Source organism: Wyeomyia smithii, chromosome 3 (genome assembly GCF_029784165.1).
Source record: "Wyeomyia smithii strain HCP4-BCI-WySm-NY-G18 chromosome 3, ASM2978416v1, whole genome shotgun sequence".
Lineage (NCBI taxonomy): Eukaryota > Metazoa > Arthropoda > Insecta > Diptera > Culicidae > Wyeomyia > Wyeomyia smithii.
In genome coordinates, this window is record NC_073696.1 from 218,515,486 (window position 1) to 218,531,325 (window position 15,840).

The 15,840-nt window shown below is 40.0% G+C and overlaps 1 protein-coding gene across 4 annotated transcripts in view; it reads right to left on the bottom strand.

The window, feature by feature from the left end:
* LOC129730668 (serine/threonine-protein kinase Pak) overlaps positions 1–13,004 on the bottom strand; it is an 82,169-nt gene extending 69,165 nt beyond the window's left edge. For 3 of the 4 annotated variants that reach the window (XM_055690185.1, XM_055690186.1, XM_055690183.1), the window contains exons 1-2: positions 12,035–13,004; positions 8,998–9,620 (exon numbers count right to left, since the gene is read on the bottom strand). In XM_055690185.1, coding sequence (XP_055546160.1) covers positions 8,998–9,112 — 115 coding nt within the window. In that variant the 5' untranslated portion in view covers positions 9,113–9,620; positions 12,035–13,004. The remainder of the gene's footprint in view (positions 1–8,997; positions 9,621–12,034) is intronic. The other variant, XM_055690187.1, reaches the window with a different exon arrangement.
* Between the last annotated feature and the right edge of the window lie 2,836 nt (positions 13,005–15,840).

Here is a 15,840-nt window from a genome sequence, read left to right on the forward strand (position 1 = left end):
CGAAAAGGAGGAGTTCTATGAGCTCCTGGAAAAGACATACAATGAGTGCCCAGGACACGATATAAAGATTGTCATCGGAGATGCAAATGCACAGGTCAGGCAGGAAGACTTCTTTCGCCCCGTAACTAGTAGGGAAAGCTTCTACTCTACTACGAACGACAATGGCCTTAGGCTTGTTAATTTCGCTGCAGCTAGGGGGATGGCTATCTGTAGCACTTATTTTGCACGCCGGAACATACGTAAGCACACCTGGATGCACCCGAATGGAGAGCTTTGCTCTCAAATTGACCACGTTCTGATTGATGGACGGCGTTACAGACGTGAGGTCGTTCAGAGGACCGAACGTTGACTCGGATCACTATCTCGTAGTAGCCAAAATCCACGCTCGGCTGTCCAACGTGCTGAAATCCAAGGCAACGAGGAGGATGCAATTGAACATCCAGCGGCTATCAACTGAAGGAGTGGCTGCAGAGTACTCGCAGAAAGTTGATGAACGGATTGAGGAAAGAGTTGAAGGGAACCTGAATGAATAGTGAAGGCACATCCACAGTTCGATCAGTACTACAGCGCGAGAAGTGTTGGGTACAACTGCGGCAGCTGCGCCCAATGAGTGGTTTGACGCTGAGTGCCAGCGAGTAACGGAGGAGAAGAACCGCGCCAGGGGTCACATGTTGGCCACGGCCGTGACTCGTCAGAGCATGGGTAGATATCGAGATGCAAGAGCCGCTGAAAAGAGACTCCATCGCCGGAAGAAACGACAGCATTGGGAGCGTATTCTTGCGGAGGCGGAAGGTTGTTTCTCCAGGCACGATGCGAGGAGCTTCTACAATAAGGTCAACGGAGTCAGGAATCGAAACGTGTCAGCCCCTGTCATGTGCAACGATAGGGAGGGGAACCTGATAACCGATAAAACAGAGGTGGCCAGGCGTTGGAAGGAACACTTCAGTGTGCTGTTGAACGGTGAGGGAAACAGTGGAGTCGAAAGGAGCAGGATGACTATTGAGAATGATGGTCAAGCTGTGGATCCACCATCCATCCGGTGAGATATCGGACTCGTTCGTGACGTTAGATGGTTTGAAGCAGGGTGACGGGCTGTCGAACTTATTGTTCAACATCGCATTGGAAGGTGCTATACGGAGGGCTGGTGTGCAGAGAAGCGGCACCACCATTACGAAGTCGCACATGCTTCTCGGTTTTGCGGACGTTATCGACATCATTGGTATCAACCGTAGAGCTGTGGAAGAGGCCTTCGGACCTCTCAGGAGGGAAGCTGCGAGATTAGGGCTTGTCATAAACTCTGCCAAAACGAAATACATGGTGGCTGGCAGAGTGCGTGGTAGTCCGTCGGAGGTTGATGCTGCGGTGGTGCTAGATGGGGAAACATTTGAAGTAGTCGACGAATTTATTTACCTGGGACATTAGTGACATGTGACAACGAGATTAGCCGTGAGATAAAGAGGCGGATAGCAGCCGCAAACAGGGCCTTTTACGGACTACGTAACCAGCTAAGGTCCCGCAGTCTGCAAATCCGTACTAAACTTGCACTCTATAAAACACTGATTCTTTCGGTGGCTCTTCACGGCCATGAATCATGGACGCTGAAAGAGGCTGATCGGCGAGCTCTTGGTGTTTTTGAGCGTAGGATTTTGCGTTCAATCCTTGGCGGGAAACTAGAAAATGGTGTTTGGCGAAGACGCATGAGCCATGAAGTGTACCAGGCATACAAATCGGCGGATATAGTCAAGCGGATAAAACACGGCAGGCTTCAGTGGGCTGGGCATGTAGCGAGAATGCCGGATGAGCGTCAAGCGAAGGCTATATTTAGCAGGAATTCCGATAGAGGTCGTCGACTTCGAGGTAGACCCCGCACTCGTTGGATGTGTGCTGTCGACGAGGATGCACGCGAAATAAATGTTAGGGGCGATTGGAGGATAGCAGCCCAAGACCGAGGGACATGGCGACGTATTCTGGAATCGGCACTGGATCGATAATCGGTCTGTCGCCTTAAAAGTAAAAGTAAGTACTATAAAAAACTTACCAAAGCAGTCCGATACTAGGCTGTCCCAAAAAAAATCGATGTTGAAAAAGTCAAGGTGCTCAGCCCTAAATTAAAAGATAGTGTTATTTATAAAATTTTTGTAGAACATTTCGACTTTCTAAAAAATTGTTTTCAGGTTGCCCAAACGTGATTTATAAAAAAATGACTTTTTCGAGCTACAAAATTACTCTTTTGCATTACGAACTAATTTCATTTTTTGTCATATTGACTTATATTTTAAGTTTAGTAAAGCGGGCAATGTATGTAGTTTCGCGGGAATGCGAAGATGAACGAGAATAGAAGGTGTGACTAGACTTAGAAAAAATATCCCTCGTCCAGACGGGACTCGAACCCGCAATCTCCGTTGTTTTTTTCTAAGTCTAGTCACACCTTCTATTCCCGTTCATCTTCGCATTCCCGCGAAACTACATACATTGCCCGCTTTACTAAACTTAAAATACTCTTTTGCACTTTTTTTTCAATTCTGTTCAATTCCCACATTTTTCCTTATATTTTTTTATTTTTGTGGGATTATTTTTGAATATTTTTCATGGTTTAGTTTAGCATCGCATTCAATTATTTGACTCACAGAGCCAATTGAACATAAAACCCCTCAAAATACATATAAAAAATACATGTGTTAGTAAACTGAGCATTTTTACAAAAATGCCGCAAAAGCTCAATACCTCCACAGTGTTTTATTTTGCCTTTTTTGTGCGAATAATTGAACAGTAATTCATCTGTCGATTATAGCCATAAGGTATGTTCGAAGAAGTTTCAGGGTATTCAAAAATGCATCTTTTAATGTAGAACTATGGGTTATCATTCCAATTGGTGGGATAAAAAATTTACTTTTTAATCGAATAACGCAAGGTGTCTTCGACAAAATTTTAGGTTATCTTAAACCTAACAAACTTAGTCGAAGACATCATGTTTCTATCTCTTACATATTACATATTTTTACGTATCGGTGCGCAGTGATGGAAACGAAACGAATATGATGCAATCATCGTTTAATTTTCACATGTACACATCATGAAGTGTACAGACCGCGACTAAACTTGAATCCTCTCAACACATAATAAAATGATGATATGGTGCGTAGGTTTCTGGGAGAAAACAACCACATGACTAAACTACATCTGCTCTGAGAAGCGATTCGCTCGTTGCGTTTGTCTCTCCATATGCCGGTCGTTAGGGGAACAAAGAATAGCAGCAGAAGAATATCATGTTGCCTGAGCAGCATCAGAGGTGTGGTGCGGTGAGAGAGAAAGTGTGGGGGAAGGGACTACTTCGGCAGCGGTTGACTTGAGCGAGAGTAGGAGAGCATACATTGTCATTTTCTTCCTTTTCCTGACAAAAAATCATATTCATGAGGAAGAACATAACAAGATCTGATCGCTCTGTATAACAGAGACGAATAACTTCATATACCGAGTTGTGCACATTGAGAACCATATGTTGTGGTGTACACTAACGACAAGCAATATATCGTAAAAAGGAAAGCAAAGAGAATGAACCAACACCGATACTTTGTTTTTCGCATACTGACGACGATGTCAACGCATCTTAGGCTTACTTTATATGTATTCAAAATCGCTAGAGGTGATTTTTTTTCTATCGCTGTCGGTGCGTGCTTGCTGCTACTTAGGGGAATGCATGAAGAAGAAAAAGTATCTCGAAACCGTGTGTGCAAAAGACTTGAGAAGTGTTGCATACGTCTCGTTCTCAAGCAGAAAGGAGGAGGCTTTGCAACGATGCATTAAACCCACCGATATTTGGAGGGAAAGTCCGGTGCGGTGTGGCAATAAACTCCATAGGAAGTACGTTGTCAAACTGGGATAATGTGCATTGTAGCAAGGACATCAACTCGCCAAAGGGTGATGAACCTGCTCATACGCACTTAGAGTAAGTTAGAGCATACCACAATAGATCAAATAATGGTCGCAGTCAGCGTTGCCAACCCTCCAGTTTTTCCTGGATATCTCCAGTTTTTTTGGCACGCCAGCGAAACAGCTTAAGGTTGAATATCTCCAGTTTTTGAAAAAATGTTCCAGTTTTATCCAGTTTTCTTTCCGTCACCTTATTTATTGAATTCATTCCTCTTTAATGTATGGTCTTTTCAATATTTGTGCAATCATGCTCTTCAGTTTTCTGGTTTAAATCGAATTCCAGTCGTATCTTAAAAATTTCGAGTACGCCAGACTTTATATCTAGTGACTATAATCTCCATCCGTAAAAAATCAAAACAGTAATGCATTGTCTCTTTCACCCTTTTTGTTTACATAAAATAATACGGTGCAATATATGTATATAATTGTAATTTACGCAATATTTTTAAACCGGAAATCAAACAAATTCCTGCAGAAGCTTTAAATTTGTATATCCAATTTTCTCCAGATTTTGATTTGGAATTTTTCCCGTTTTTCTTGAAAAAAGATTGGCATCGCTGGTCGCAGTGGTTCAGTCTAGGAGAAAGGAAAAAAAATGGTATTGGTGTCAGCTTTAGCCTCATATATACGCTAACCGACGCGCTAGGTGTCGGCTTGCTGTCATTTGTTGTTTGTTTACCCCGTAGCATGGAATAATACCGCGACATCGTAATAAAGTACTTTCGCGGAACGCAGGTCAGGAGTTCGTGTTTCCTGATGAGAAACTCTTTGTCTTGCAACAGCCGCACAATGTCTAAAATGATCGTATGTGAGCGCCGACGTTGGCCAGCATCATTCCGTCCCACATAGACATTCCGCGCTTTCAGAGAACAGCGTCGCCAGGCGTTGGAAGCTTCCACTGGTGTCTATAGGGAAAAACATGGAAGACAACACCGCGTAATATAAGACCGAGGGTCTGAAGAAGATTGTGGTCTCTACGGAAACGATCATTACGTCTTTCAACAGGACGGCGCACCGTCCCACACGGCTAATATCGTCCAAGGGTGGATAGTTAGTGACATGATTGTTTTTTATAATTGTGTTTTGTAAACTCTTCAACTCTTCTTTTCAACCCTGGAAAGATAGTCTGCGTAAATTTGACTCCTCGCTATCAGCAATATTACGCTCTTTTTTTCTAATAGTGCGTCAATTTTTTCTCGTTTTTTTCCTAATCATTAAAGAAATATTGAAACTTTAATTCAGGTTTTTGTTATTCACCGATGTGTTTACTCCGTTATCGAACCATATATCGATAATTTATAAAGAGAAAGTTGCATTTTCAATCATTTGAAAGTCGGAAGTGAATTTAACGCATGATTATCCTTTAACGGACATCAAAATATGATTATCTGCTCAGGGTTAAGCTTACTGTTATATTATACCGAGCCTCGCTCATTCAACCAAGTATAGCAAATTATAATGTCATTATGGCCAGCTTTACTATAAGATGGACTTATTTTATCAAGACGAAATCATCGATTTCAGAATTCAGCGTTCAGGAAGAGTAATTAAGAAGCCTAAGAATAACTACTTTGTCCTTTGATATCGCCTGATTCTGCTAAAATTCGAAACCACGACCAGTCTCTTGACTAAAAAGCAAAAGTCCGCTTTGACGAGCGGGTGGTAATAGGTTTGAATCTTATTTATAACTAAGCCACTCGTTGTCAAAAGGACTTCGAGTATGGATTTATTCCCTGACTCTTCCACAAAAAAATACTCTCCAGACCTGAAAAACCTCTCTGGTCTATACCTACGTACATATCATCGAATATAGCATGTTATGCGTTGTTAGAGCGATTGCTTGCAGGAGGAGATGATAAGGTCGATAAAGAAGATAGGAGATTGGTAAGTCTGAGGAAGAAGACAAGCACTATAATACGTGGCAGGTTACTTCTCAATAAGTGACACTGCAAAAAAGTTAGAAAGTGCAATAAGCAAAAACGTTGGAGCAATGCCACAAAAAATCAAAATAACTGGTACCAGTGGGCTTCATACAATAAAAAACGTGGTCTCTGCTCTCTTTGAAGCAGTCATATGTATTTTAATCCAGATCGCGGATTTCTTAGCAACATATCAGCAATTAAAAAAAATGTTCCAATTTTTAATATTATTTTTAATTGTTATTCTTGATTTGGCTGAAGCTTTGCAGAGATGTTCCTACGGGCTAAAAGTGTCGTTTTGTGCTATTAGTATTTTTATTCACGAAAAACTATTTAAAAAGATTGAGTATTACGAATTTTTAAGATCTGGAACGGTATGTTTGTTCAGTGTGACATCTTCGACAAAGAAAATAAAATATACAAGGTGCGGCGAAAAAAATGCGAAAATTATGGTGTTTCTTTCGAAAATTAACATTTTCGAATTTAGTTATCTGTATAAGGTCCTATCCAACAAATTCACTCGATGTGTCTCCATTCTTAACAATGACATCTTCCAGGCGACGCCGAAAGCTAGAACACGAACGCAATACTCTGGCATCGACCGCCATGTGCGTGCTATGTTAGACTTTAAGGTGTTCACACTAAGGCGAGATGTTTTGCAGGCTCGTGCTACGCCCAAATCGAATAATCCAATGGGTTAAGGTCGGGGGTGCTAGGGGACCTCGGCAATCTCTTTCGGCGTCTTTTTGGCGAACAGTAAACTCGTAATCACTTCTTTGGGGCTTCGTTCTGTACACAGTAAAAGTTTTATTTAAAAAAAAAAAAGTATTGATGAACACAGAATAACACTTTTAGCCTATAGGTTCCAGCCAGATCGAAAATGGTCACGTACGTATAGTTTTCGAATAGGTGAATTGTAACTCCCTTGGCTACGAAAATTAGAATAAAATATCTCAAAAAACAATCCACTTGGTTAATCCGCACCATTTACTTGTAAAATCTGTATAATTTATGAAAAATTCATCTGAAAAAGTATTTGTTTTAATGAATAACATACACTGGATTCTCTTTTTACGCGATTGACGCTTCCGCGCAAAAAAAGATTCGCGTAAAAAAAATGGCGCGTAATTTTTAACAAATCGTGTAAAAAAAAGTCGCGTCGTTTTGATAAAATTATCTGCTACGTGTAAAAAAATCATGTATAATAAAATCACGTAAAAAACAATCGCGTAAACAAAGAATTCAGTGTAAAACTAACACAAAGTCGATAAACGATCACAGAAATCTATCTACGAACACGAAGTCTATTTTCTAAAAACCATCCCAGTAGCATTGGGGCAAGTTCAGCAGAGCCTTGGTCTGAGATATGGTTCGAGAGCAGAATTTCCAGGGCAATAACATCACCTAGAGTCGCTTTACCTATAAATAAAGCTTGAGCCTCGAAGCGTCTTTGTCTTTGGGTTTGCGTTCCTAGGACCTGACAGCGTTCAGTGTAGGCTGGCAGGGGAGGAATCTCAGGGCGTATCGTACAAATTTTCGTTACACGGATTCATTCTAGTAATCCAGGAGTTGTAGAATGGACACCATACAATGGAGCAGAATTCCAAGATAGATCGCACTAAAGAGTAGTACAGCGATCTAAGACAAAACGGATCATGGATTTCGCTGGTTATCTGGAACATAATCCTGAGTGTCGATCAGCTTTGAAGATAATTTTGTTGTAGCGCAGTTTAAAAGAGAGCGTAGTATTAAGAATCCTGACAAACTCCCAGATCTCGAATTTGTGTCACTCACTCTCTCTAATTAGAGGCTGACCCGATAGAAGGAGATGACGCTACGATGCTTATAGAAAGAATGTTTTTGGAATACCATTATTGGCTGAAAACATCTACTAGTCGCTGAAGCTCAACGCAGTCACAATTTACGACAACTATTCGAAAGTAGTAGAGAAATATTGTTGATGAAACTGTCCTGAAAACTGAGTCCTTATCTTCACACAGAGTATTCGATATCGCAAAAAGGATGCAAAGTATTGCACATTGGTCTACTCAACACTCATGTTTCGCAAGTGATTCGATAAAAACTCGACTAAATTTATAGTTATCGATCGTTCCGGATGAAAACCATGTTATTCCGACAAGATCTATTGAAATACTTCGTGTTAACATGTGTGATCAGCCAACTTTATAATACTGCGAATCTTTTTTTTTCGAACTAAATTTCTATTTTTAACAACGGCTTTCACCCGTTAACATTCAAGTTCATTAAGCAGACAATGTGTGCAGCAGGGAAAGCGAGAAATTAGCGAACTGGAAATATGATACAGATTTGGAAAAATATACCGCATCCCGACGGGACTTGAACCCGCAATCTCCCTGTCTCCGGCATGGTGTTTTGACCAATTAAACAACGGGGGACGGTGGTACTGTTCCACAATCTATATGCGTTTCACATTCCACTGCCGACTTATTCTATTGCTCACAGCAATGTGTGTAGTTAGGGATGAGCAATAGAAGAAGTCGGCAGTGGAATGTGGAACGCATATAGATTGTGGAACAGTACCACCGTCCCCCGTAGTTGCTGCACACATTGTCTGCTTAATGAATGCGAATCTATTCAGTGTTGCCAGATTAGCCTACCTTTATGTTTCAAAAAGGCCAATGTGGACTTTTGACCTGTACGATTTTTCATCAACTTATAACTAACGAAAACACACGTGCTCAGAAAAGCCGGTTGATAAATTGTTTATTGCGAAAACGATAATTTCACAATGATTAAGGATAATAACAATGAAAAAACCGCAAAATCCCCGTTAAGCCATACATTACTCAGACAAAATTGGTTCAATTATGTTTTTTTTGTTTGTTATGCGTCAACGTTATCCACAAACAAAAAATCAACCTCGTAACCTTACTTGAACAAAAACAACCAGTTAAACACAATAAATCTGAGCAACTACAGAATAAATTACTTTCACCTAGAGATAAGCTGTCTTACCCTTCAGTCCGTATCGATAAACCGAAAGTGGACTGAACTGCGTGAAATGTTAAGTGAGTTTGTGCTACACAACAACGCTCGCTAAAATCGGAGATTATCCAAGCATTCCCCGTACGTGCGTTACACAATCGGGCGAAAACAGAAAACTTACCTTTCGGCAGGGGTTTCATGTCAACTGGTGCGGTGCTGTCGATCCGATCGCCGCCACCACGATTGCTGGTGAGTCGAACCGGCGGTGCCGGCGGCTTGTCCTCTTCGCTGGACATTCTCCTGCTGCTTTTGCTATCACTGCTGGCTGTAGCAGATGGACCGTTATCGAAAGGTCAATCCTTACCGTGCCACTGTCTCACCGGTCGACGATTAGGCCAAACCGAGCTGCCTTAAACACGGCAACTTTTCTTCTTTGGAGTTGTATGAAAACAGCGATAATTACAGTATAGCACTCAGATGGCTTTTTCACGCTCGTCTTTATCTTTAGCTCTTGCTTTTCTTCCGGACACAACGAATAGAGACACCTTCACTTAACCACGCGGTGTTAGTACTAGGGGACACTAACTCAAGTGAGTCAAAACTTCTGCAGGGCCAATAAACCGAATCCAAACAACAGGCGCAAACAAAATGATTTTTCAAACACAACTTTTCGCAACTTTGAATGCAGATGATTACTCAACTGGATAGGTTGTTAGTGACGTGGCCAGCTGACACAATCCAGTGATTAATGAACGATCATGAGTCGAAAGACGAACCCGTCTTACAGCAACACGCAGGCACGCTCTGCAAGTAAACAAAAAAGAAAGAAAGAAATGAATCAATTAGATTGTAACGTCACTGCATTGGTAATTGTTTTGATAAGCGTTTCTATTGAACTAATTCATACTTATCATCAATATTTTTTCGTGGATTCCGAAAGAGGGTGGGATAATGACAAACAAAAGATTACATTATAACATTACAGACGAGACTATAAGGTCGAGGAATGCTAACATCTTCATCAACACCTTTGTTGGGAATTAAATACAGTGAAAGTAGCTTGATAAAAAGTGTAAGCCAGTTATTGGCCGCAGTAAAACAGAGTTCTAAGAGCCATTCGTGCGAACCAAGTACACTTGTTATGTTAATATAAACATTATTACAGTATTTTCCAGTGCAAGTTTACTTAATAAAACTCAAAAGGGTCGCAACTATCGATGGAAAATTAGGCAAGTAAATGTTCACCTAAAAGGAGCAAGAAGAAAGATAACATATTAAATCAAAGCAACAAAAAATGGACATTTTGCCTAAATTCGGAGCTAATTTTTTTATCTCGTGTACCTCTTGTCGCTGGCTAATGCATTGCAAAAATGCAAAAAAAAAAACTGATAACGATAGCTACCTAGCGATTATTCGAGTGCATTCGTAAAAATGACTTTATCGTCCGATTCAAAGAACTGACGCAACCTCGAACATGTACCCAATCGTCATCCTCATGATGTAAGTTGAGTAACAGAAAGCAGGTATAAACGGTAGATAGACTTCCGTCTGTTCTGTGCGTTTTACTAGAACATAAAAATAATGACATGCGACTGTCAAGTTTGATTTACGCATTGGCGGGGAGAAATTTGTTAGTACTGGTTGAAAAGCACCGAGCCTGAGTTTGTTCTAAACACTAACGGTTACCTATACGAAGTCTGCCCAATACTAGAAGGTCAAGTTACGAAAACGGAATGTAGCACTTTGTTTACAGCGTAGTCGTGTGCAAGGGGTGTAAAACATTCACAAAAATACTAACGAACTAACAATCAAAAATCAGGAACAAAAAAAAATTGGACTAAGTGTACACTCACAGTTTGTAGACTGTCGAATCTATGAACATTTAACAAAAGGTATGTAGCAGGTTCTGAGTATAGAATTCACATTCTCCTAAGGGCAGTGCCATGAATTATCATATGACATTCAAAATGCTGGAGTTTATTCAATGCTGCGACATCAAATGATTAGTCTAAAAAAAGGTGTGACTGCTGTCATCTCTGAGCTAACAGTAAACTTGCAGGTCGTCGTTAGAAAGTAACTCCGAAACGTGACCATTCATTGATGATACACCACACAAGCGCAACATAAGTCGTAGGCGAGAATTTTAGGGTTTCAGTGCTCTCAGCAAATGTAGGCAGCCTGGACTGGACCAAACTCGCGCCTGCCTGAGACAACTGTGTCATTAAGGTGTCTCGTCCACACAGGCTAGTCCACGAGAAAACGATCGGCACACACAGGCTAGTGTCAAACGTCATTTGCTGTAACATGCCTTACCGGCCGTAAAGTTCAGCACGAGCGACTCGGCGGCGGTCAGATTGGACATGCACGCTAAGTAAACTTTACCGAAAAATGGAGGAATTTAAAAAAGTATTACATACAGAAATAAATATACGTTTTTTAAATCCCAGTTTTTGGAATGTGTATCAACACTCAATTTTACGATCAATGCTGTAAAGGTAGAAAATTCTATTTAGCATTCAATAGTTATCTTATTTTCACGTAAAATAACACGCACGTGATTAGTGTGTACATGTGTGACTAATCATCGTCTCGCGTTGTGGGAATCTCGCATTGATGCACATAATTACATCGAGAAAAGCGCACAGCTCACAGCGTCACTCCAGTCGCCCGTCGGTGACAAAAGCAATAATGTACGGCGACGCAGTCAGCAGACTAAGCCTATTACGAGGATGACTTCGGAGGTGGAACATCGAATGCGTCTGTCGACCAAGCACTTAGAAGATTTATTTATATTTATGAATATCCCGCTTGTTTTCTTTAGACTGCTACACACATCTTTCATATGATGCATACTAGATATATGCCGCTTCTTGTGACCTGGCTCCACCGAGGGACAAGTATAGAGGGTACAGAACGAATCGAAAATTTTACATGCTGGAAGTTTGTGTTGTTGTAACATTAGTATTGTCTATCGATCATCTCTATAAAATTTTAGCAAAAATTTCATCCTGTTTTTGGCAATAAAATTTATTAAAAATTAGTAAAAAAACATACGTGCATAAATTTGTATGATAGGAATTAACATAAGTCATTGAACTGCGATTCCTGTAGGAATTGTGTCCCGTTGAGATCCTGGCACAAAAGCAAACTCTTGTCAGTCTGATGATAAGCGCCTGTTGGCAGTGCGCTCGTGTGGCTGCGATGACTCAGACACTTACCGTTCGCCAATTGCCCCTTCTGCATGCTCACTGCCCTCTGACGCCTTTGCTGCTGTTGGCTAGTCCTGAAGCTCGGGAATATCCAAGCATGGAGAACCGGAATGTGGCAGCCAGCCAGTTGGCAAAGGCAGAACGAAGAAGAAACAGACTCGCAGCAGCAAAAATCAATCAAATAAGAATCTCACTGCCGTTGTCGGTGTGTGCGTGCGCTGTTGATGACAGTTCTCCAGCAATCAATTGGAGAATTTTTCGACAGCCTGTCCCTGATTTTAACTTGACCTTATCAATGGTCCACAATAGCAGTTACTAATCCTTCAGCTTATTTCGATCCAACATTCGCTAACGATCCGTTTCAGTTGTTAAATACTGGATGCAATTTTTCAACTCACTAACACAAACTACCACTGGATACCACTTTTTCTTCTTTCCCTATGCGGTGCATGCGTCGCACTCTTTTTTCGCTAGCCTTTAGATTGCTTTTCCTCGTTCACACTTTCTATCGGTGATTTACATTTTTGTAAAAGAAAAATGCTACCATGCTTTCATCAAACCGAATTCTCACACTTGGATAAATACTGCAAACATAAACCACGAACCATTGACGATAAGATTGAAAAGAACAAACACTCCGGGAAAGTAAAACTAAGGAAAAAATACTAATGTTTCACATCGAAAAATCTATTCACAATTTATACAGGAGAAAATCTTCACCATGAACATTGATTTTCGGGGTCACACGCAGTTCACCAGTATCATCTCGATGAAAATACTGGCCCCGGAACAACTACCGAACGGTATAACACTGACCGGAACAGGAAATTCGTTGAATTCGATAGGAGCTCTCCAGATTTTCCTCTTCAACGATAGAGCACCACAGAGATGGCTGCGATTCTCGTTCCGATGGCTGTGTGTTCTGGTTGGCTATCCTCAATCTCGTAGCCGAAAGTTCCACACACCACAGTCACAGTGTGTGAGACGATTCTTGCTGATTCTTTCTCCCTGTCTCTGTCTTGAGTTGGGTATTGGCCTTCGTGCATGCAAAAGATGGTTGCGCTGAATGTCATGGCCCACCAGCGACATCTTGACAGTTTAAAGCGGCCGCAGTGTTGTACTATATATGTCAGTGGTGAATGTGGTGAAAATAAAAGTTATCGTTTCGAACGAGGTGCCCATAAGGGTACCTACATACACGAAATAATTGACTGAAGGCAACTTTTAAAGTAATCGTTAAATAAGTGTTGGAATATTTGTAGCGAAATGTCATGGCTGCAAGATTAAAATACAATGTTTTGTTTACCTGAACTAGTAGATTGTGTATCTGTGGAAATGTACGTGACTTTAAAATACATGAGGCATATCTAATATGTTGGTTTCAAGTGATATTTTCTGTTCAAGTGCCCAATATTAGCGTAGTTTTATGAAAACATTATACAGTAGAACTAGAACTAAAGATTTTTTCGAAGGTAAGTTTGAGATTTTTGATTATTTACCTACTTAAGCATTGTTTAGATTTCCAAGCGAAGTAAAAATCTCGTACAAAATGTTCAATTTTTCACGCACGTGAAAAATGCAATTTGTAAAAATTTCACTTTGATCCAGCGAAAACGAAGTTTGTGGATCTCATCTTTTTCTCTTGGGCTAGTGAAAAAAGAAGCAGCAAGCGAAAACTTGACTTTTCTGTGCGTTTATATTCTGTCAGTTCCTGCCAATTTTCACTTCGCTCGGAGCGTAAACTCTTGAATTTCGCTTCATTTACCCGAAAAAAAAACATAAAAAAAACCTTAAAAGCCGCTGTAATTGTCAACCCGGTGGCATCACTGACGTTTATGTACAACATAAGTGAAGCCAGCATTAGCTGGATCACTGGATCAATTTTACATGCAATTTGACAGCTGATCCATCGAAACACGAAAAAAAGCAGTATTCATACGTGCATACAGTATCGGTGTTCAGCGGCAGTGTGTTTATGTGTTGTTTTCGGGTGATGTATTTATTGCACATAACGTCGAGTGCTTTGCTTGATGAAACAAAAAATGAACGCGTTGCATTATTATAGAATGTACACAACATTTATTCTTGCCGATTTCGAACGGCGATGTTTCTTGCAGGCAGCTGACATCGCGCGATGATTTAATGATTAACATCTCAACGTATGTGTAAATGAGATAAAATATCAACGCTACTTTTGAACATTTACAAAGCTAAGCTGACCTTTTTTTTAAATGATTGAATTGATTCGAGCGCATAACTCTGTACAACATATATTATGCTTCGTTCGTCATGCTTACACTTCTGTGTGAACAAACCTTCAAAAACATAGATGAGACTAGCGCCACTGTCTTTCACGGCAGCTTCAGGAAACAAGGCCGATGCCACCGGGTTGGTAATTGTACATGGTTTTACCATAATTTAACTATGGTTTTCATTGCAAATACATAATTTTTCATTAAATATCATTGTCCAGAACAATGAAAAACATTGTTTTTGCCATGAAAAAGGGGGGTTGTTATGTATCTTAACAGCATTTTTCCAGGCACTTTTCTCATACATTTAGAAGTCAATGACAATGTTTTTCATGGTAAAATTATTGTCGGTGGTATATTCAACAACAAAAAACATTGTTAAAACATAGTAATAACAGAAAACGTTCGCAAGCTTACAGTAAAAATACCATGTTTTTTTATGGTTACAATAAAAAATATTGTCCACTCACTGTTCTCACCACAAAATACATCGTAAATTTCTTTTTCGGGTAAACTGTAAACTGCAGACTGGTAAAATACCTGCGTGTTCCACAAACGGGTTTTCACGGCAGATTTCGCTAGCGAAAATATACGCTTTTTCGCTTGTCAAATTTATCACTTCGCTTGGAACTGTAAACTATGCTTTAAAAATTAATGAGTGATTTCAAAGTTTGTATTCAAAACATGTATCGTGTATCGAACTGTTTTATTGTATACTAATTGAACATTCCCGACGATACACGGGATCAAAGGTTTCAAAATTAAGAATTATTTTTCATATTTCATTGCAACGATTTATCATATTAGACGTTGTTTGTTTAGTGATTACCGTACACCTCAGAACGTTACACCTCGTGTACACCACGACGTTACGGAATTCCTTTTTTTATTTTTTTGAGAGACTATATAGGGGCTATACAACATATATATTTTCATATATATTTTCATGAAAAATATTGTAATTTCGATAGTTATCGTCTGATCTTTATCTTACCGCACCCGGGTACACGATTTTGATGGTGCGAAATAAACAGAAAAAGAATGAGTCAAACATTTCTGAAGAGGTTGTTCTCAATCGGAGTTCCTGTGATATAGGGGAGAACCGTACAAGACACACCAGTTGGGTAAGATGGCCTATGCTATTAATTCCTTAAAATATTTACACATGTGGCTTTTTATGACGAAATTCTTCGCTTTTCTCATAAAAACCCAGCTTCTCCACAGTTCTCATATAAAAAAGTGTGCCATAATGACTAAAATACTCAAAAAACTGTGCAATTGGCTGTGGCTCTGTTAAACATGTAATTATTCATGTATTTTATTTAAGCTTTTATGATTAACTGACTAGTAAATAATACAAAAAACTATGGTTCCCCAAACCTTTACACTTTGGGAGTTTATAATACTATGAGTATTTCATATTATTTCACTAACTTTCGTCAACTTTTACTTAAAAACAATCAAAACAAAAATTGGGGCAGAATGCACTATGAAGAGCTTGCAGGGGATTGCTTGACAACTTAGAGCATGTTCCATTATTTTTTATTTTACTTTCGAGACTTC